The sequence below is a fragment of the Hyaena hyaena genome, unplaced genomic scaffold (assembly GCF_003009895.1).
Source record: "Hyaena hyaena isolate Hyena2069 unplaced genomic scaffold, ASM300989v1 scaffold_14, whole genome shotgun sequence".
In the NCBI taxonomy this organism is placed as follows: domain Eukaryota; kingdom Metazoa; phylum Chordata; class Mammalia; order Carnivora; family Hyaenidae; genus Hyaena; species Hyaena hyaena.
Window position 1 is genome coordinate 3366706 of NW_024080646.1, and position 22620 is coordinate 3389325.

The following is a 22620-nucleotide window of genomic DNA, read 5'->3' on the forward strand; positions in this document are numbered from 1 at the left end:
TCTCGTTTTGATCCAGCCGTCAGTGACGGCTGCCAAATTCCACACCCAAACGTCAACATTGGCAGCCCCTTTCACTCCTGGAAATACTATAACGTCTTATAAACACTTTCATTCTGCTCCATGTGCTGGTCCAGGTCCTTTGGAGTTTCTGGGAGCACTTTACTTCTGGTCTACTCCTGTTTCAGCTTTAAGATCTTTTTACTCCCAAAGATTGTAAAAAATAACAACTGAGCTCCAAAGGGACAAGAATGTCTGTTGTGCTCCCCAGTGTCTTCCAGCATCACATACAGCCCCGGTCTGAAGTATATGCCAAAGAGATATTTGTTAAATGAAAGAGTAAGTAACTATTGAAATCTTCCTGAGGTCCACTCTATGTAGGTTCTTGACATGCATTCCCTTACTGAATCTCACAACACTGCCACAAACCGGGTGTTGTATGAGTAACACCATCCTCTTCTCCATCAGTACACTGGCTCAGCAGGTAAGGCGAGGCTCTACAGACAGCATGTAAATCACAAGGGAAACATTGCCCCTTTCTGTTTCCCAGATGTTCTTACTGCCCATGGCTTTGGAGCCTTTCCTTCTGTTGGAAAACAGAAAAGCACCTTCTGGAAAGGCAGCCTGGCTCCTCCTCCAGTCAAAGCCACAAAGTCAACAGTCAGTTCCACAGCACTTGCTACCACTCACCTCTCTGGTTAACTGGGCATAGGGCAGATTTAGTCTACAGAAGATTCTAGGCTTTCTTTCAATCAACCACCTCACTATTCTCCTGAATAGAACATGAGTAACACAGTGAAGGGCCAGTTCAAGGCCCATTTGCACAGAACGTGGCTTCAGACTGCTCCCCATGCCCAGCCCTCGGGTTTTGTTTCCCCTCTTGGAAAGGCTGGGAGGGCTCTCCTGGGAGCATCCCAGGCCATCAACCTTCCCTATAGCACCATTTGCCATTAGCTGGTGCCATTTGGCCTCTTCTCTTGGCTGGTATGTCTAATGCATGGGGATATGCTGACAGGCAAAAGGTTAATCTTGCACTGGAAGCCTATTTATAGGCCTTTTCTAAGGAAAGATAGGTCACCACAACCCAAGGACTACAGCAACCGCCAATGGGGACAGTTCTGGGGCGTGGCTTGGTCAGTGTGGTTGAACTTTGGGGACAGCTGCACTTGGCGCACCCTCAGCTCCTATTCATGGGTGGGGCATTTGTATCCACAACCCACTCTCCTAGCTTCTGTTTATTTGGGTTTTTTGAATGTTTATTTTTGAGACCGAGTGTGCATATATGAGTGGGGGAGGGGCAGAGAGTGGGAGAGAGAGGATCTGAAGTGGGCTCAGCTCTGACAGCCGAGAGCCCGATGCAGGGCTCAAACTCACAAACTGAGATCATAACCTGAGCCAAGGTCAGACGCTTAATCGACTGAGCCATCCAGGTGCCCCCTCCTAGCCTCTGTTCTAAGTGCTGGCTAGCTGCTGCCCAGCAAACCGTACTGGCAAAGGAGTGGAAGGAGGAGGAGTGGAGAGAGAAAACTGAAGGAGAGGAAAGCAGGAATGAGGAGTGTGGGGGTGGGCAGGAAAAGAGTGGGGGCTGTGGTGGGAGGAGGAAAAAAGGGGAGAGTAAACCTTCTCAAATGACCAAGTTAACTGAAATACAGTTGTATGCTGTCATTGAAGATAACGAACTGAACCAGCCATTAGTGTAAACACGTGTTTTAAATACAAATAGAGAGTTCTCCAGTATGGTCTACTATCTACGACGTGATTTCACCTATGAAAAAGAAAACTGCAGGGCACTTGCCTGAGTGGAAATTAACACAAGAAGAATATGGCGCTGTACTTAGGCAAGTCTGGACCAAATTAAGTTAATGCAAAACATGAATACAGAACTGCAGTTGGCAAGAACAACTTAGAAGGGTTTTAAAGTTCCTTTCAAGAAGGTTTTTAAAGTCTTTAGAACAATAAAGAGCAAAGCCATAGGAACATTTTTTGGCTAGACTATATTGGACCATCTGATGTGGTATTTGGGGTCATGTTGATTCTATTCTAAAAGTCAGCGGCCAAGCAATTTTGTCTTTAAAACACACACACACACACACACACACACACACACAAATTAAAACACTGGGTTGGACCTTGTTGGTAGACTAAGCTCAGATTTCAGTGAGTCCGAGCTTCAGCCACTTGCCTCAAAGCCACCCCCAAGGGAAAGTTTTTAAAAGATCACAATAGCTGTTAGAAAAAAGAAAGACCGAGAGAAGAGAGACATCACAGACAGAAATCTTCCAGAACCTAGTGGTCCAAACGGAACAACGAGCTTCGGGGTGCATGCCTATACAATGCTAGGAATGTGGTGGATGGTTCTTTTCCTGAAAACCTTGGAAAACAGTGGGTGGGCTTCTCAGAGGCTGGGTGTGCTCTGGATAGGTCCCCTGACATAGGACTTAGGGTGATTTGCTCCCTCTTCCCCCCTTCCCACACTCCTGCTTGAGTTCCAAAGCCTGAACAATGCTTTCTGCCTCACAGGAGTGGGACTAGGGTGCACTATGTACCTGCTCCCTCTGCCTCACTGTGTGAGCCTTTCCCTCCACTTGAGCCATGACTTTGAACCACAGACAGAACCCAGCAGAGACTGGCCACACACACTCACCCAGGGAGCCAGCAAGCACCTGCTCCTTTCCCCAGCCCCTCTCTATAGCCCTCAGCACCCCTTCTCCTGTGGTCTGCCTTGTAGTCGGGGAACTCAACTGACTTTGGTAGACCTTTGGAAGCAGAGCTCAAAACCAACTCTACCAAAAATATAAATGAGAAGATACATTCCTTTTTTCTTTTTTTAATCCGGACTCTTATCATTTAACACAAGGGATGTTGCCTTATACACAGTAGCTGATTAGTTTTAATGTCGCGTGTCACCTTCTTAGGAAGAAAAATGCTACAGTTAAACCTGAGACGTCTTCCTGAACTCTTCTGGACTGGTCACTTTGGGGGAGCGGGTTTTCTCAGAGAGCTGAGGATTTTACTGACACACAGTTCTGCCACCCTGTTTTGGTTACGTACCCTGATTTTGCTGTAGCGGCGGAAGGGCGCTGCTCTTCCTCTCACTCCACCCCTGGATATGGGGAGATTCAGGCTTGGCCAGTCAGAGCACGGATTTCCACAGCCATGGCGTTGGTTCAGGAAAGGGTATGTGATCCAATCAGAACCAGATTTGGCCTGGAGAAATGCATGCTCTTTTCCCTAGACTTGAACCTGGAAGGATGAATGTCTAAGTCTGTTTGGGCTGCCATAACAAAATATCGCAGACTGGGTAGACTAAACAATGGACGTTTCTTTTTCTCACTGTTCTAGAGGTTGGGAAGTCCAAGATTAAGCTGCCAGCAGATTCAGTTCCTGGAGACTCTCTTCGTGGCTTTTGGACAACTCCCTTCCTGCTTGGCCCTCACATGGCAGAGAGAGGGTGTGTGAAAGCTCCCTGGTAGCCCCTGAGGAGTGTTCCAACCTTTGACCTGATTGAACCTTAATTACTTTCTTACTCCAAATATAGTCAGTTACACTGGGGTTACGGTTTGAACAAATTAATTTGAGGAGGACACGAGTCAGTCGACAGCAATTCATAAGAAGTGTCAGCTACCATCTTACCACCATCTGAGCCCTAAAAATGAAGCCAATCTACAAGACAGCAGACTTGCAAGATGGAGAAAAACAGACCTCGCCAACATCTTTTGAGCCCCTGGATCAATCTGTTCCTGCATCCAAATGTGCCTGGACTGTTCAATTACAGCCAATAAATTCTTTATGCCTTAAACAAGTTTAGGTTAAGTTTTCTGCTACATGAAACTAGAGAGTCATAATTGACTTGACTTGAATTGAAAATGTTCTCATTTTCAAGGTGTTCTTATTAAACAGTACTCTTTTTTTGAGAGAAAAAGCACGCAAGTGGGTGAGGGCAGAGGGAGAGAGAATCTTAAGCAGGCTTCACGCCCATCACAGAGCCTGACACAGAGCTCAATCCCAGGACTATGATATCATAACCTGAGCTGAAATCAAGTGTCGGACACTTAACCTACTGAGCCACCCAGGCGCCCCACTAAATAGTACTAAATGTACTAAATGTATTATGTACATTTGTACTAAAATGTATTTCAGTAAAATGTATTATGAATCTTCCTTCCTTCTGAAACAGATATTCAGACATAATTTCACCCTGTCATCATGATCCAGAGCCATTATTATATTACCCATTCACTTACTCTAACAGTGACACTCTAAGCTCCTGAGTTGAGGATTATTTACTCCTCATTAAACGGTCCCAAGTTACCATACATCCTCAGTTTCGTGTCTGCTTTTCAGTTTCCTCCCTTACTGTTAGTGCGTTGACTTAGCAACTTTTCCCTCCCTTCTAACTTTGTGTTCCTAACTCACCATGGGTTTAGCTTAGACAACAACCAAACTTCATACAATTATTTTAAATATATATATAAGAGGCGTAGGTAAGAGGACTGCCTACAGGATTCTTTTAATAGTGAAATGCATGGATTTTAGTGCACATCTTTGGAGGTTTTTTGTTGTGCTTTGTTTTTTACTTCACAGAGGCAATAGGGGTTGAGGGATCTTACTGCTTGGTTCTCATTTTTGCTCCAGATACATGAGCCAGATAACCAAATTCCATCTAGATGGAATAATCCTCCACTACCGTTCAAAGAATTAGAGTATGTATTTAAAAACAGTAATTTTTAAGTGGAAAAGAATGGCCAGAGTGTGAAGTTTATTACAGAAATCCATGTTTCAATGGACAAAGCATTAAAAATGATCACAGTTCCTATAAACAAAACAGAATCATGGAGTCCCTTTAAGGAAACTAATGATGGGGCCCCTGGGTGGCTCTGCTGGTTGAGCATCCAACTTCAGCTCAGGTCATGATGTCACAGCTCATGGGTTTGAGCCTGGCGTCAGGCTCCGTGCGGACAGCCCAGAGCCTGGAGCTGCTTCAGATTCTGTGTCTCCCTCGCCTCTCTCTGCCCCTCTCCCACTCATGTTCTGTCTGTCTCTCAAAAATAAACTTTTTTTAAAAACGCAAATTAATGGTAAATTTATGTGGTTAATTAAACCACATAAAGGTACAACTGAATGTCATACAATTAGTGCATTGAAAAAAGCACACTTCCTGCTGTAATTAAATCAACCCCCTGGCTCTTTTCAACCTCATTCAGTATAGGTGATTGTCCCCTTGCACCTAGATAAATACTCAAGGTAAGTTCTAGGGCTTTTTGGCATTCTCTTAGGTAGAAGGGCAATCATTGAGTCAAAACCCACTTTAAGGTCAAATCTCAGGGCATTAGCAATTTTACCCTTCTTCCTTCCTGCTGGGGTTAAGGCAGAAGAGTAAAGGCAAGATTACGGATTAATGAAACAGCAAATGCACCTCAGATGCGTTCCTCATGCCCTTCAGTCCTTGCTCCTTTCCTATAGATGGTGTGTAAGAGATAAGACAGCATGGTTTCCTGCCCCTTGGATAGGTTTATGGCAGTGTATACTGGCACAAGTGAAATGGATTTATCAGACGATTGCTACAAATTAGAGTGACCATTTTCAGGTGAAAGAGGGATCTGACATTCACCCGGATGCTCCTTGATTTCAGGCAGTAACTCTGTGAGAGTCTGAAGCCCCAAAACCAAAGAGCAGAACAAAAGAGACCATCTGCTCAGAATCATTGACAATAATCCTCCAGGATAACTTAACACGGTAGCTTTTAATTTATTTTAGCCACATCGACATTAAGAAAAAATTTCTACACTGTAACCCAATAAACACACACACACACACAGACTGATAGATAATAAAGATATAGAAACAAAGATATTTATTAAAATATAAGCTAACTGTGAACAATAACTTAGCAAAAGATTTCTTTCCATTACTGCTTATAATGTATTCTAGTAATTCTAGTCTATTGTTTCACTTTAATGCTAGTCCCTACTCATACGATTTTCCCATGCACTAATGTATGGTGACCTGCAGTGTAAAAAATGCAGCCTTAGAAGCCTTGTCCTCATACTTTTTGAAGTCCTGGGAATTCTAGGTGCTTCAGCTGTTAAGGAAGAGAATGTAATTCCTTAAGTGCACAAGGATGGGAGTCAATAAACACGTCGCGACTCATCACCCTGCGACTACCAAGCTCTCACTCATTCTCCTGGATCTCAGATTAGTTGATATTAAATAAGAAATTTCCATTTCTTTTTTAACTCCAAAACTCTGATGCATATTGTTTCATCACTGTTGTAAATAAGTTAGCAGGAGCGATGGGCGCAAATGTACAGAGAGATAAGGTTGTCGGGGGACCGGAGAGGAAATACCCTGTTTTATTGTGTTGGATTTCCCCGTCCTTATCTATTTTAAATATAGATTTATTGAGATAAAGTTCATATACAGTACAATCTGTCCACTTACACAATTCAATGTTTTTAATATGTTCACAAGGTTGTGCAACCTTTAGCACAATCCAATTTTGAAATAATTTTTGTCCCCCCAAAAGAAACCCCATACTCATCAGCAGTCAATCCCCATTGTCCCATCTCTGCCATCCCCACCACCCCCATCCCAGCCCTAAGCAACCACTCATCTCCTGTCTCTATGAATTTGCCTGTTGAAGCATTTCATACAAATGGAATCATACAATAAGTAGTCTTTGGTGACTAACTTCTTTCACTCAGCATATGTTTTCAAGTCCGTGCAAGTTGTAGCAGGTGTCCGTACTTCATTATTTTTTTATTCCCAATAATAGTCTATAATATGGATATAGTACATTTTATGGATCTATTCATCAGCTCATGAACATTTAGGTTGTCTCCACTTCTTGACGACTTTGGCTAATGCTGCTGCTATGGACATTCATATACAAGCTACCATGCAATTTTGTGTTTTCATGTTCTGTGGACATATACCTAAGAGTAGACTTCCCGGATCATATGGTAACCCTTCGTTTCACTTCTTGAGGGATACCAAAACTGTCTCCAAATTGCCATATCATTGTGCATTCCTACTAGCAATGTATGAGGGTTCAAATCTCTCCACATCCTTCCCAACACTTCTTTCTGTGAGCCTTTATAGTGGCTAGGAAATGATATTTGTGCTTTTAATTTGCATTTACCTAATAATTAATGATATGGAACACTTTTTCACGTGATTATTGGTCCACTGTATACCTTCCTTGGAAAACTATTCAAATCCTTTGTCCATTTTTTAAATTAGGTTGTCTTTTAATTATTGTAAGAGTTCTTTATATATTCTTGATACCATATATCAATGCCTAACCCAATACATGAGTTGCAAATACTTTCTTTCATTCCATAGGTTGTGTTTTCACTTTTTTTTTTTAATGTTTTATTTAATACTAGGAGAGAGAGAGAGACAGAGACAGAGACAGCATGAGCAGGGGAGGATCAGAGAGAGAGGGAGTCACAGACTGAAACAGGCTCCAGACTCTGAGCTGGCAGTCAGCACAGAGCCCGACACGGGGCTCGAACCCACGAACCGCGAGATCATGACCTAAGCGAAAGTCGGACGCTTAACCGACTAAGCCACCCAGGTGCCCCGTGTTTTCACTTTCTTGATAGTGTCTTCGAAATACAAAGATTATTTTAAAAGTCCAATTTCTATCTCTCCTTTTGTTGCCTGTGCTTTTGGTGTCAAATCTAAGAAACGATTGCCTAACCTAAGGTTACAAACATTTACATCTATGTTTTCTTCTAGGAGTTTTATAGGCTTCATTAGCTCTTACATTTAGGCATTTGATCCATGGGAGGTAAATATTTGCATATCGTATGGTATAGAATCCACTCACATTTAATGTCGCTACTGATATGGTTGGATTTACCTCTGCCATTTTGCATTTTGCTTTCTATATGTCTCACGTCCTTTTGCTTCTCTATTGGCCCTTTATTGCCTTCTTTTGTATTAAATGGGTATCTTCTAGTGTAGCATTTGACTTCCTTTAGTGACTTGATTATTTTTTGTCACTGTCTTAGTGGTTGCCCTAGAATTTACATAATACATCTTATCAGAATCTCCTTCAGACTGAGAATCACTTAGTTCCAATGACCTCACTCCTATGTAACTCTATTCTTTCTCTGTTTCTGTGGTATTATTGCTATACATATTATGTTTATATATGTCAAAACCCAACAATACACTGTTACAATTATTTAAATAATCTATATCTTCTAAAGAAGCCAATAGAAGAGAGAACATACATATGTAGATAGTATCCTTATCTTTTCTGGCTCTTCATTTCTTTCCATAGATTTGATGTCACTTCCTTATTCTAATTCTTATCTTTGTCCTATCTCCTTTTGTGCTACCATTATTAAACATACCATATTTCTGTATGTTATACTTACACACACGTGTATATACATATATGCTATGTATATTATAGGCCCACCTAACATACATACATATGTTTGTGTACAGTCTTGTGCAATTTCTTTTAAAATCGATCAAGACAAGAAAGGATAAAAATATGCAATTATACTCCCCCAAATTTATATGTTGAAACTCTATTGGATACAGGACCTTTAAGAGGATAATTAAGGTTAAATGAGGTCATAAGGGACTGCTGTCCTTATTTAAAAAAAAAAAAAAAAGGAAGAAATATCAGAGACTTCTCTCTCTCATTCTTTCTACCTACCCACAGAGGAAAGGCCACGTGAGGTTGCAAGGAGAAGGCAGCTGTCTGCAAGCCAAAAAGAGAGTACTCACCAGAAATCAATTTTCTAGCACCGGATCTTAGAATTCCAGCCTCCAGACCCATGAGAAAATAAATGTGTTATCTGAGCCATGCAGTCTGTAGTATAGGTATGGAAGCCCAAGTGGGCCAAAACACCTACATGATTGCCTTCCCCACTACTGTATTTTGCATGTGGATTCCAACTACTGTCTGGTGTCACCTGCTTTCAACCTTGAAGAACCTCCTTTCATATTTCTTGTAAGGCAGGTATGTTAGCCTCGAATTCTCTGTTTTTGTTAATCTAGGAATATTTTTGATTTAATTTTGAAAGATAATTTTGATGGATATAAAATCCTTGGTTGACAAGTTTTCACTGTCAGTTCTTAGGATGTGTGGTCCCACTGCCTTCTAGCCTCTGCTGTCTCAGATGAGAAGTCAGTTAACATTCTAACGGGTTCCCTTGCATGGGCTGAGTCATTGTTCTTGCAAGATTTTTTTTCTTTGTCTTTCAACGTTTAAACTATTAAGTGCCTGAGTATGGATCTCTTTGCATTTATCCTGCATGGAGTTCATTGAGCTTCTTAGGTGTGTAGGTTATGTTTCATTAGATTTGGGGGCAGGGGTTCTTCCATTATTTCTTTGACTATTTTTTCTGGCCTTTCATCTCTCCTCTCCATCTGGTACTCTCCATGTATGTCAGTGCACTTTGGTGTCCCCTATTTCTCTGAGGCTCTGTCCGTTTATTTTCATTCTTGTTCTGTTTTCCAGTCTGAATCATCTCTATTGACCTATCATCAAGTCTGCTGATTCTTTGCAGGATAATCTATGACTGAATCCCTCTGATGAATTTTTCATTTCAGTTATACTTTTCAACCTCAGAATTTCCATCTGGTTCTTTTAAATAATTTCTATCTCTTCATTGATATTCTCCATTTTATAAGACTTTATCATTACACCTTTAATTAATTAAACATGGTTTCCTTTTCCTCTCTGCACATATTTATAACAGCTATTTTGATCAGCTAAACCACTTGAGCTCATTCAAAGGCAGTTTCTTTATTTTAATGTTTATTTGTCTTAGAGAGAGAGAGAAAGAGGGAGAGTTGGGAGGGAGGGCAGAGAGAAAGGGAGAGAGAGAATCCTAAGCAGGCTCTGCACCATCAGTGCAGAGGCTGACATGGGGCTCAATCTCACAAACTGTGAGATCAAGACCTGAGCCAAAATCAAGAGTTGAACCCTTAACTGACTGAGCCCGACAGGTTATCCCCAAAGCAGTTTCTGTTGGCTGTTTTTTTACCTGTGTATAGGTCACACTTCCTTGGTTGTTTGCATATCTCATTTTCTTCAGAAGGCTGGACGTTTTAGCTAATATAGTCTAGCAACTCTGGCTACCACCAGGATCGTTTTCGTTTGCTTGATTGGTTATTTATATGTTTATTGACTTGGCTGAACTTATTAGGCAAGGTCTACTTCCCTTCTAATGTTCAGCCTCTGAAGTTCCTGCTCAGATTTTCCCCCTTGTTTTTATCTTCTGGTCTGGATACCTCAGCGTCACTCCCGGGTCCATACTAACAGCTTATTGGTTGAAGGTTGTCCTGGAACCTGCTTGGCTGGTCAGACTGTTACCCTTTCCCACTGCATATGTGTATAGCTTGAAGGCTGCTATCATAGTTTGGAGAGCTTACAATTTTTCCTTACATTTAGCCAGGGACTACGAGTTTGGACCTTTCCCCTCTGATCACCCCTGAGAGGGCACAACATGGGGCATCACGAAATGACTACTAGATCATTCTTCAGCCTGACTTCTTAGGAGTTACCGTGTGTGAAAGCAGCTTGTGCAGTCAGTGTTCGGTTAGAGGCTGTGCTTAAACCGGTGTTGCCAGGGTGGCTACCACGCCACGGTAATGGCGGTGCACGCGCAGCACGAGAACGTTTCCGAGTTGTCCCCGTCCGCTTTGATTCCTCCCGAGCAGGCGCAGTCTCACACATGCGCACAACCTTCACAACGCGCAGACGTTTCTGCGCTATCGGAAACGCTCTTCCGGGCTGAACTCTCCGAGTCTCTCTACGAAACTTCCGGTCGCTCCAGTGTTCTGCTCTGATGCACTGATACAAGAGCTCCCGGCATCCTTTCGATGGCTCTGCACCAAGATCTGGTTGTTGGCTACAACACCCTTAGGCACGGGGTTCTCTACTCCGTTAAAGTAATTCCCCGAGGCAGACCTTCAGAGCTCATCATTATGGCCTAGCTCTCCTCCTGCCTGTGCAGAGCCACTGTACCAGCCGACTCGAAAATGAGGACCCGCTCCTCCTGGGGCGACAGCCCTGCTCTACAAGTCGGCACTGGGGATAGGAGGGCCGGCTCCTGGCTGTCTCAGCTCGCCTTGGCCGGCCACACCCCAACTCTACGAGCTAGCTGGGGTGGGGGGATCCACTCTAGTAGGTTTAGCCCGCACTGCCTGGTGCGGAGTCTCCACCACGCAAGTAAAGCTGGGTGACGAAAGAGAAGACCTGGCCCCCTCTGCGGAGCCTGCCTGAACAGAGCGCTGACTGCACGGGCCCGTAGGCAATGAGAAATGCCGGCAACCTGCCCCTCCTCGTGTGAAACTATAGGCCCAAAATGGAAGTTTGAAAGAAAGTCAACCCCCATCTCCTTGGCTGTCCATGCCCAGGGTAGAGCTTTTACAACACAGAGTTGGGGTGGAGGGTGTACCGGAGCTCAAATGTCACAGACTTGTTCTTACTGATATTTAGATTTTCTTTTTCTTTTAATGTATATTTATTTTTGAGAGAGAGAGAGAGAGAGAGAGAGAGAGAGAGCATGAGCAGGGAAGGGGCAGAGAGAGAGGAGTACAGAGGACCGTAAGTAGGCTCTGCGCTGACAGCAGAGAGCCCGATGCCCGGGTGAAACTCATGAACCATGAGATCACAACCTGAGGCGGAGTTGGATGCTTAACTGACTGAGCCACCCAGGCGCCCCCATATTTAGATTTTCTTAAAGAAATATTTGTTAGCTCTTAGGGCAACTTCCAAAGAATTTAAATGATTATTAAAAATTCTTTACCCGTTAAGGTTTGTTTTGTTGGAGAGAGGTCCACTGAGCTCCCTACTCTGTCATTTTGGAAGTCCCACCTCCCTCCACTTGGTCCTGCATACACCTTTGCATTTTCTACTCACCTCAAAATAAATTCATTCCGGTAGCGAAGAAATGTGGAAAAGGGCATTCTTAAAATATTGTATTACTACCTTCATATCTGTATACACAAAGGTACCACCTGACAGCTTTGCCCAAAGGAATGACCAGGTTGGAATATTAGTAATTTGTTCTAGCAGAATGAGTCTGGAGTTGTGGCTGGTAAAGAGGAGGAAGAAAGAAATGCTTTAAGATACTTTCAACCACAATGGCAGCTGATATAGAACGAACATGAATGTCAACAGATTATTAGGAAATCAACGTGAGACATTCTGTCCACTCCTTGCCCTCAATTCACATTTAAGATATAACTGGAGTGTCAACAAAACAAAAGGCAGACAGAAAATGCTTTCCTGTTATAGGAGGGGAAGAAGATAAACTACCTGCCTGTCCTAACCCTCCTCTTCTTGTTTTTGCTGAAAAGACCTCCGTCTCCCACCATAAGCTCCTCTGGGCCTGAGCCATCATGGACCCCTGAAACATAAGGTCTCTACTCCCTCTCCCTCCCACTCGTTCCTCACTTTGTCCATGACAGACTCAGGGTCTCCAGCTTAAAACAGAAATGCAATCGTCCCCAACTTGTGAGCAAAACTTCGTGATTCAGGAGACCTTTCCCCAGAAACAATATCATGAGCGAGAACGATGTCCTGATGCCAGACCGCGGAGCCAGTTTAGAAGGATCTACCTCTACTACGATCCACGCAGTTCAAACCTGAGAATGGCCCTTACTGGTATTTCCATGAGAAGCGCACTGGCCATCCCAGCTGCCACTACCGAATTTCTCTAGTTGATGGACAGCTTCCGCGGATACAAAGAAGAAAAAACTAAAAAGAAAAAGAAAAAAACCAAAAAAAAAGAAACAAAAAAAAAACAAAAGAAAAAAGAAACAATACCTCAACAAACAAAACAAAGACAACAAAAAAAAAAAAAAAAAAACAAAAAAAAAAAAAAAAAAAAAGAAAAAAAAAAAGACTAAACAAAAAGACCCAAAAAACAAGCAAAATAAGAAAAATACATAAAAACAAAAACAAACAGACAAAAAAAAATCCAAAAAACAAAAACAGGAAAAAAAGGAAAACAAAAATAAAAGACAAAAAAAAAAAGAAAACAAAAAAAAGAAAAAAACAAAAAAAAGAAATCAAAAAAAAAAAGACAAAAAAAAAAGAAAACCAAAAAAACCAGAAAAAGAAAAAAGGAAAAAAAAAAGACAGAAAGAAAATGAAAAAAAGAAAAAAACAAATAAAGCAAGAAAAATGGGACAAAAAGAAAAGACAAAAAAAAAAACAAAAAAAAAAAAATAAAAAAAGAAAAAAAAAAAAAAAAAAAGAAGACAAAGAAAAGAAAGAAGAGGAAAAGAAACAAAAAACAAATGATATAAAAAAGAAACAAAAAAAAAGGAATAAAACAAAAACATAAAAGAAAAAACTACATAGAAACCGCGGAAGCTGTCCATCAACTAGAGAAATTCGGTAGTGGCAGCTGGGATGGCCAGTGCGCTTCTCATGGAAATACCAGTAAGGGCCATTCTCAGGTTTGAACTGCGTGGATCGTAGTAGAGGTAGATCCTTCTAAACTGGCTCCGCGGTCTGGCATCAGGACATCGTTCTCGCTCATGATATTGTTTCTGGGGAAAGGTCTCCTGAATCACGAAGTTTTGCACACAAGTTGGGGACGAATGCATTTCTGTTTTAAGCTGGAGACCCTGAGTCTGTCATGGACAAAGTGAGGAACGAGTGGGAGGGAGAGGGAGTAGAGACCTTATGTTTCAGGGGTCCATGATGGCTCAGGCCCAGAGGAGCTTATGGTGGGAGACGGAGGTCTTTTCAGCAAAAACAAGAAGAGGAGGGTTAGGACAGGCAGGTAGTTTATCTTCTTCCCCTCCTGTCCCCCTGCCAGGAGCCTGCTGCTCAGCCTAGAAGGACTCAGCTGAGCACCTAAGTACCTAGAGCAAGTCTCTGTCTGTTTATAATACCTGGAGTGGTGCTTAGTCCCTGCCTTGAGCACCCACTGATAATCCTCTCTTCTTCTCTCCCTTCCTCTTCCCTACTTGGGGAAGAACACGGGCAGGCAGTGGAGAGCAGGCAGAGAAGCACTCAGGCAAGTTCATTCATCCATCTGCTCATTCACCCAGCATTTCCTGCCTTGCTACTTTGTCCTAGGGCCTGGGCCAGACACCTCCTCCTCCCATTCTCCATCCCCTTCCGTGACTCTTACTAGGTAGGGCGAGGCACTACGACACAGAACTGAGGGTGGGAAAAAGTCAGTAGTTTCATGCTTGCTGGCCCCCCTCATTTCCTTATCTGGCCGCCAGGCCCTGAAACGCTGCACAGATACCAGCTCCTTCCAGAGCCAGGACTCGCACCCAGGACTGGCTCCAGAGCCCATGTGCTCACCACCAGGGAGAGAGAGGGGGAGGGTGCGGAAGACAAAAGAAGGCAGGTGACATGACCCAGGTAGGGAGACGGTCACATGTAACATGAATATATAAGCCAGGGGCTCACTTATTAAACCGCAGGCCACACAGCTGTGGCAGCAAGGGCCTGTGCATTTGCTCTGGAGGGACTAGTGGTCACTATGCTACATGTGGTCCGCTTACCTTGGCAAATAGGGAAGGAGTAGAAACCCAGGCGGCAGGCATCACACCGAGGGCCCTCGACCCCAGGCCGGCAGAGGCACCTTCCGTAGGCATCACATATTTCAGGGAGAACTCCTTCCAGGTCACAGTCACACCCTGCGAGAAGAGACTCTCAGAGGGGGCCGCTGGCCTCCGTTCCTTTTTCAGTTTCTGCCTTCCCTCAGGGTTTTGTCACGGAAACTTAGATTATGAGTTATCTACGGCTCATAGACATTCTTGACCTAGAACACTACACATTCAAGGGAAAAAAACAAATATCAAGAAAAGGTCAGAGATGCCATTAAGAAGTATGTAGGGTGGGCACTCGTTTGCAAAGAAGCTAAATCTTTTAACATCCATCCCTGGGGAAGGGTGCCTGGGTGGCTCAGTCAGTTGAGTGTCTGACTCTTGATTTCAGCTCGGGCCATGATCCCAGGGTCGTTGAGATCAAACCCCACATTGAGCTCTGTGCTAAGCATGGAGCCTGCTTGGGATTCTCCCTCTCCCTTAGCCCCTCTCCCCTGCTTGCACTCTCTCTCCCTCTCTCTCTAAAACAAAACAAAAACCTACTCCTATGGAAACACCTTGTTTTTTACCAAACCTTAGCCTTGTACAGTAAAACTTCAATTTAATAGATTCCTATCTAATGACAATCTTGAATCAAATATATTTCTACCTTCCATTTATTAGAAGAAAAGAAACTAACATAAATTCAGCCTTACTATGTGCCAGCCATGGCTTTGGGGGGGCTACACTTTGGGTAGCCTCACTTCATCCTCGAGGCCCAAGGCCTTCTCAGCAGTGGGGCTGCTTCCAGTCCCTCAAACATGTGCTCTGCCACCTCAGGACCTTTGCTCTGCCCGTTCCCTCTGCCTGTAATGCCCTTCTCCAGTTCTTTCTCGTCCTCTCCTGGGAAGGTCTTTCCCAACCAATCTGCACAAGCAGCCTCCCCCTTTCCCTCCCCTCTTCTCTGCCCTTGCTGGGTGGGTCTTTCACGACACTTTAATGATTGAAATCACTGAATGGCCTCCTGACTTGTGCTCTGATCCACATAAGGAAGTGAAAGTGCTCTGATGTGATTTCTGAGCCCCGGTCACAACAGGTTTTGCGGTTTCTAGTCTCTCCCTCCAGAAGCCCCGAGACCACCATGTGAGCTGAGACCACCGTGTCTACAGGGAAGGGAAAGCTTTACTGTCGATTATAGTCTAGGCATTAAAAGCAAGCACTGGAACTCAGTAAGAAACCTGAACTTTACCACTAGCATTGAGGGCCAAAGAATCCTGAGTTATAACCATCTTGGAACAGAAAGAAAGCATCTGGTACCTGTGCATTTTTAAAAGTCATTTCTGAAAATCACTTTTTAACATTTCCTCTTCCTTACCTAGCAAACAGTCCTGCCCAGAGTCAGAAACCATGAGGGACCCTCACGTCTCCCTGACCCTCACCTCCCGCACCTCACCACTGGGTCATAATGATTATGCTGCAGGAAAGTCCCTGGAATCTATCACCGCTTCCTGAATCCCAGAGTCTTCATTCAGGGCTTTATCCCTGTTTGCCAAGATTGTTTTGAGAGCCTCCTAACCAGGCTGTCTGCTTTCCATCCTGCCCTCCTTCCAATCCATTCTCCATGCGGGTATCAAGAGAGATCTTTCTAAAGTGCCAGCCTTTTCATCTCATGTCATTTTCCAGTTTGAATTCCTCAAGGGTGACACAATGCTTTCAGGACACAACCCAAAGTCCTTGACATGTGTGACGTAGTAACCCCTCCAAAACCCACCAGGCTGCCAGCAGCCTAAGCAGCACCTTTGCACAAACTTGAAAAAGTGTCCCTGGTCAAGATGCTTTCCTGACCTTTGCTGTACAATGGCCACCACAAATATACAAATCTTCCATGTCCTCCACAGGTATGGTGCCCCTGCATCCTATGCCCTGCACATCTGAGCCTGGCTGCCCACTCTGATCTTTCCCTGATCCTCTCCACCCCCTGAACTTCTTCTGCCTTCCCCCGATTCAGCACCAGGGACCCACTGCTCTCCCCTCTCCTGTCCCTGTGCCTTTTCGCAGCTGTCCCTCTGCCTGGCTAACTCCTTCATGCTCCAAGACTCAGCTGTTTCTCCTGCTCTGGGACGGGCTCTCCTCCAGGCTCTACCATCCTCCTTTCTTCCTTCCTCCCTCTCTCTCTTCATTCTGTAAGGATGCCTCTCCTGCATGCTTTGATAGCTCTGTGTTCTCACCCAGACTTAGCATGAACTCCTACTGCTGTAAGGGTTTTACCTGCCTGTGTTTTCACAGGACCAGGAACTTCCAGGAAGTGGGGACTGTGTGACAGGCAGTGCCTTGTACAGAGCAGGCACATGAGGAAAGTTCAATGAATGAAGAAGATGCTAAATATTCTCTGGAACATCTTCAATGTGTTTTAGTAAACACAATTCCTTGAATTCCATTTTACTGGCATCCATAAAGAGCCTCCAAATGGAGATATCAGAATGTGCCCGTCCATCTTTAAGCCTTAGCTGACAGGTCTCCATGACAACAGTGACTGCCCACCCTGCCAAGCAGACAAATGCCCAGCCCCAGGAAGGACATGGCCAGGAAAGCATGCCCCAGCGGCGGCCACCCCGACCTCTGAGCTCCTATTGTTAGCATGTCCTCCAGCCTCAACCACACTGACCTCAAAGCTCTGGCAAAGGCATGTTGCTAATTATAAAGTGACTGCAAGAATCAAACCCTCTTTATGATATTTGTCAAGAAACCCCCTGGGCACCCATGTCCTCAGGCCACATGGGCGGCTTTCCATAATCATCCCCAGCTTGCCTCAATCTCCTAGGTAAAATAAGCACCTGGAGTCTTTCTGCATCTGTTTTTCTGCTGGTCCCTGCTCTTTGAACTTGGATGCATAAAAGTGCACACATGCCTGCAGGCTAGTGTCCCTCTAGAGTGTATGTTTCACATATTGCTGTCATTTTCAAACAGAGCCCTTGAAGATGTGTCGACTATACACTGATTTACTAGGAATAAATCTTAAGTTGGATATAAACACTTGGACCCAGAAAACCCTGATAATATCCAAAGTCATGAAATATAACGAAAAAACAAAACAATCCTGCAAACGTTCTGATCTGCAAAACTGTTCTGTTGTTTTCGCTTCAAGTCATTGTGTCTGGAACTGAGCATATGGATTTTCTAGGTAAGTGGTTCTCAGTCTCTGCTGCACTTTGGAATCTCCTGGGAAAATACAGTTGCCTGGGAAATTCTGATCTAATTCCACAATCTGTTAACTATGGCCTGAGAACTAAACCCATCCCTCTTTCAGTCAATTAAAGTTTTACTGGGACACCAGCCAAGATCTCACATTTACATGTTGTCTATGGTCACTTTCCTGGTACAACAGCGAAGTTGACTATTTGCAGCTTCACCTACAAATCCAAAAACGTTTACCGTCTGACCCTTTGCAGGAAAGTTTGCCAACCGTTAAGTGGGATTTTTAGTAGTTAAAGCAGTGGTTCTTAACAAGAGACATCCATCGGAATCATTTGGAAAACTTGTTCAAAAGAGAAGCCTGGACTTCATCCTGGAAAAGGCAGATTAAGATCGGGAATGCTACAGAGGAATTTCTATTTTGTAAAAGCAAGGGATTCTAAACCACGGCCCTGTTTAAGAACCACTGTACTAGAAAACAGGAAAGTGTCAATGGACCTTAATGAATTCAAATTCTCAAGGGTGGGAGGGTGCTCAGTGTTATCCAGGGTTCTGCATCGCCTGCAGCTGACATGTTTGACCTTCTAATGTGCCTTGCCAAGTCAGGCCGCAAAGTGGGTGCTTATTTTTATTTTTATTCAATGTTTCTTTCTTTCTTTTTCTTCCTTCCTTCCTTCCTCTTGCCCTCCCTCCCTTCCTTTTTTTCTTTCTTTTGAGAGGAAAGCGAGAATCCCAAGCAGGCTCTGAGCAGTCAGCAAAGAGCCTTGCCTGGGGCTCCATCTCAAGAACCGTGAGATCATGACAGGATGAGCCCCCAGCTGGGTGTTTTTCAAATGCAATAATCAAAGGGGCACCTGGGAGGCTCAGTTGGTTAAGCATCCAACTTCAGCCCGGGTCATGATCTCGCCATTCGTGAGTTTGAACCCCACATTGGGCTCTGTGCTGACAGCTCAGAACCTGGTTCCTGTTTCGGATTCTGGGTCTCCCTCTCTCTCTGCCTCTCCCCTACTCCCCCTCTCAAAAATAAGTAAATAAACATTTTTTAAGTGAAATAAAATGCAATAATCAAAGACCAAATTGAAGTGATATCTGTGCATTCAAATTCCCAGATAGATCTCACTGCATTCATTGAAACTTTTCCTTGAGGCTGTGTTCTAAGGCTTCCCTGTATTTTCTAACAGATGTCTGAACCTCTCTTCAAGTTCAATTAAATTTCTTTTCCTGAAGTCACCAGCAGTCTACTGGGGGAGAAAAAGAATTGAATAACAAAAGGATTACTGGAAACAGATGGTAAATGGGAGATCTAAAACATTCCTGTGGAAGAAAACCCGAGATGTGTGGTGTAATCAAGGCTCAATAGCAGAGTTCCATTCTAGTCAATGAACAGACATTATGGGAATGTTTGCAGAGATCACTGGGGACAGGATACCGCCTGCTATGGGCAGGGGAGATACTGCAGGAATTAGAACCATAGTTTCTGTCCTCAAGTGACCAAGAGTCCGGTGAAGGCTTCGGACAATACCCCGCATAACCACGCAGAGAGCCCTGGTTTACCCACAGGAGGCTGGGTACGTGTAGGGCAGGAGGAGGAAGGAAAATAGGAAGGTAAACTGGATCACATTACCTGGCTTCAGGTGAATCCCCTGTGCTGCCCCCAAATTCCAGGACATTCCCCAAGCCCACTCTCTCCCCCACATTCTGAGATGACTCTTAACATACCTCCTGTCTCTTCAACCTCAAAGCTTCCTCCCTAACCTCATCTTCTGCCCCTGACCTTGATTCTCATTCCATAGAGAATAAAAAGAACAGCCAGAAGACAGTGTCTCTAAGTTCCCACCATTGCATCCACCTGCCCCCCTTTCCAGCCCTGCACTTCACCTTGTCTTCTGCAGCCTTTTCTGCCTCAATAAACGGTACTCTTCTTCCTGTTTGCTCCATCCAGAAGCCTTGGAATCACCCCCGAGGCCTCGCTTTCTCTCATATCCCATCTCTAAGCCAGCAAACCCCTGGCAAGTCCTGTCGGCTCTGTCTTCAGATTATAGCCACACTGTCCACTTCCTGTCGCCTCCACTGATGCCTCTGGTTCTGAGCCACCACCGTCTCTCCCTCATAGACTGTCACAATAGCCTTCCAGGGCCTCTCCCTGCTTCCTCTTTTCTCCTCCTATAACTGGTTTTCAACACAGTCGCCATAGAGTCCCTTATGCAACATCATTTGTCTGTGCAAACTATCCATGGCTCCTCTCCGAGAACAGAAGGTAACTAACGTCTTTGCAGTGGGTGACAAAGGCGGGCCATCTGGCCCCCAGCACTTCCCTTCCTTACCTCTCTTGCAATGCTCACTCCGCTCTCACGCCCTGCTCTCCTTTTTGTTCCGTGAACACCCCCTGCCCCCAGGGACTCTGCACTGGCTCTTTCCTGGGTCTGGATGCTCGTCCCCAGATACCTGCAGAACTCACCCCTCATCCCCTAAGGTCTTTGCTTATCTCTTCAGTAAGGTCCCTCCTCGACTACCCTATTTAAATCTGCAAACCTCACACTCCCTCACCTCTCTCCCAGACTTCAGTTCTGCACAACACTCATGGCCAAGGCTACCCGCAACACACCTGTAGTGTTGCAGGAATGGAAACCTTCTGCCAAAGAGAGCTCTCCAGAGACCATTTTCTTGTCTGGTCACAAGTGCCCCTTCTCTGCCCACCCGTGCCTTGGACATGGCTGGAGGAGAGCCACAGGCGAGGCGCTCACACACACCTGGCACTATCTCCACCCCAGTGAGATGAGCACGTGACCATCAGGCTGCTACTCGCACCCTGGGGGGAGGGGGTGAGAACCTCGGTGGTGATGGGAACATGATCCAGAAGAGACACGGTCACGGGCTGTGTACATGTGCTGTGCCCTCATGTCAGCGCCGTGTGCCTCACTGAGCGTGCATTCCCGTGTGTGTGCCATTACGGGTTTGCATAAGAAACTGCCCTCAGCTCCAGAATCAAACCTCAAGACCTAGAATATGCCTCATATGGGTTAGTTAGTTAGTGAAAGCCCCGCCCTCTTAAAAATAGCACCTTTGTGCAGCACACAACTTGGCATATCATAATCTAACACAGAGAGATTTTATTTATTTAGCGGTTTATATATTATTTTTGTAGGAGACCCTCCGCTGGAATATAAGCCGTCGGAGGGCTGGGAATCTTTCTTTATTCTGCTCACTGATAAGTTTCCAGCACACAGAAGGGTGCTGAACACATAAGGGGTGACCATAAAACACCTGCAGGATGGTTAGGTAGGCGTAACACCCACACCCTCTCGGCACTCACCTCTCTACCCCAAAGGCTGCTTCCTGCGCACCTCTGCCACTCTCTGCCCAGGGGCACCCTCTGGCTGGAGGAGCTCCTTGGCCTTCCAGCATAGCAAGCTGGAAGTGCCGGAGTTAATGCCCAAAAGCCACCTTCCATTGATGGCAGGTCACTGAAGGTACCCCTTCAGCTGGGATAATGCTGAGCAAGATCCTGCTGGCGCCTAGAGCTGCCTCGGGGAATGTGGCTCCTGGCGCTGCAGTAGGACCTTGCTTGCTCATGGCTCCCTTCACTGCCTGACCTACTCTCTTACTGATGTTTCCCGGGATCGTATCCCGAATCACACGCTTGCGCTCCAATTTTTTCTCAGGGTCTCTGTATGTAGAACGCAAGTAAGACAGTCGGCAACTGGCTGCTACTGGACTCGTTTTGAGTGAGCAAGTGATCTACAATTCAAACTCTGTTTAGTCTCCTTAATCAGGTAGCATCCTGCAAAAGACAGACTGAGACGGAGAATGCTGGGTGGTGAGGACCTGAAACAGGAGACCCCCACAAAGCACCCACCGTGATCCGGTCAGGACCATTTGAACTTGGGCACAATAGTTAGTAGGCAGAGGAAGTAGAAAAATAATTTGGAGTGTAACATTTCCATTGAAGTTAAACCAAAAGAGAAGGTACTTGCCTTTTATATCTCCAGCTACTGAATTTTCTGGACTTGGAGTAGAAAGAGGGAAAATGGGAATTCCTAGAAAAATCATTAAAAAAAAAAAAAAAGACAAAGGTTTTTAATCTTTAAGTATTAAAGATATTAAGTAAAACATTACATTGCACAAACAAGAAAGAAGCCCTTTGAATTTAGCGAAAAGTCACATGAGGAGCCTAATTTAGAGAAAGGCAATACTGCTTGCTCTATTGAAAATGCACTTAGCGACTGAAACCAGACTGGTCAGCCATTCTGATTTGTATATTAAGTGAACTGAAATGGATATCTTTATGCTCACAATAGTTAGGTCTCAGTCTAAGCAGGGATGAGCTTGGTTTCTGCAGCATCTTTATTGCTTTTCTTAACTTAAAATTGAAAATAGGGGTTTTAAGGGGCGCCTGGGTGGCTTAGTCGGTTAAGCATCCAACTTTCGCTTAGGTCATGATCTCGCGGTTCGTGGGTTCGAGCCCCGCGTCGGGCTCTGTGCTGACTGCCAGCTCAGAGCCTGGAGCCTGTTTCAGTCTGTGACTCCCTCTCTCTCTGACCCTCCCCTGCTCACGCTGTCTCTCTCTCTCTCTCCTAGAAATAAAAATAAAAAAAGAAAAAAAAGAAAATAGGGGTTTTAAAAATTACCTTTTCAAGTTTTTCCCCCTAGAATTTGACTTATGCCATAAAATTGTTTCAGGGATTTTGTTTTGTTTTGTTTTTTGTTGTTTGCTTTTGTCACTAAAAAGGCAAATGCGATTTCTGCTCGGCCTGTAATCTAATAATTACAGATTCTAAACTGATTAAACCTCAATTCAGTGTTATTTTGTTTGGGCTTAAAAACAGCTTCCTTAAAAACAAAAAATTGGCTTCTGGGTGCCTGGGTGGCTCAGTCCGTTAAGTGTCCAACTTCAGCTCA

The 22620-nt window shown here is 44.5% G+C and overlaps 1 protein-coding gene across 1 annotated transcript in view; it reads right to left on the reverse strand.

Moving 5' to 3' along the window:
- Nucleotides 1-22620, reverse strand: part of LAMA3 (laminin subunit alpha 3) — a 276412-nt gene that overhangs the window by 159890 nt on the left and 93902 nt on the right. The window contains exons 11-12 of the mRNA XM_039217713.1: nt 21696-21758; nt 14506-14640 (exon numbers count right to left, since the gene is read on the reverse strand). Coding sequence (XP_039073644.1) covers nt 14506-14640; nt 21696-21758 — 198 coding nt within the window. The remainder of the gene's footprint in view (nt 1-14505; nt 14641-21695; nt 21759-22620) is intronic.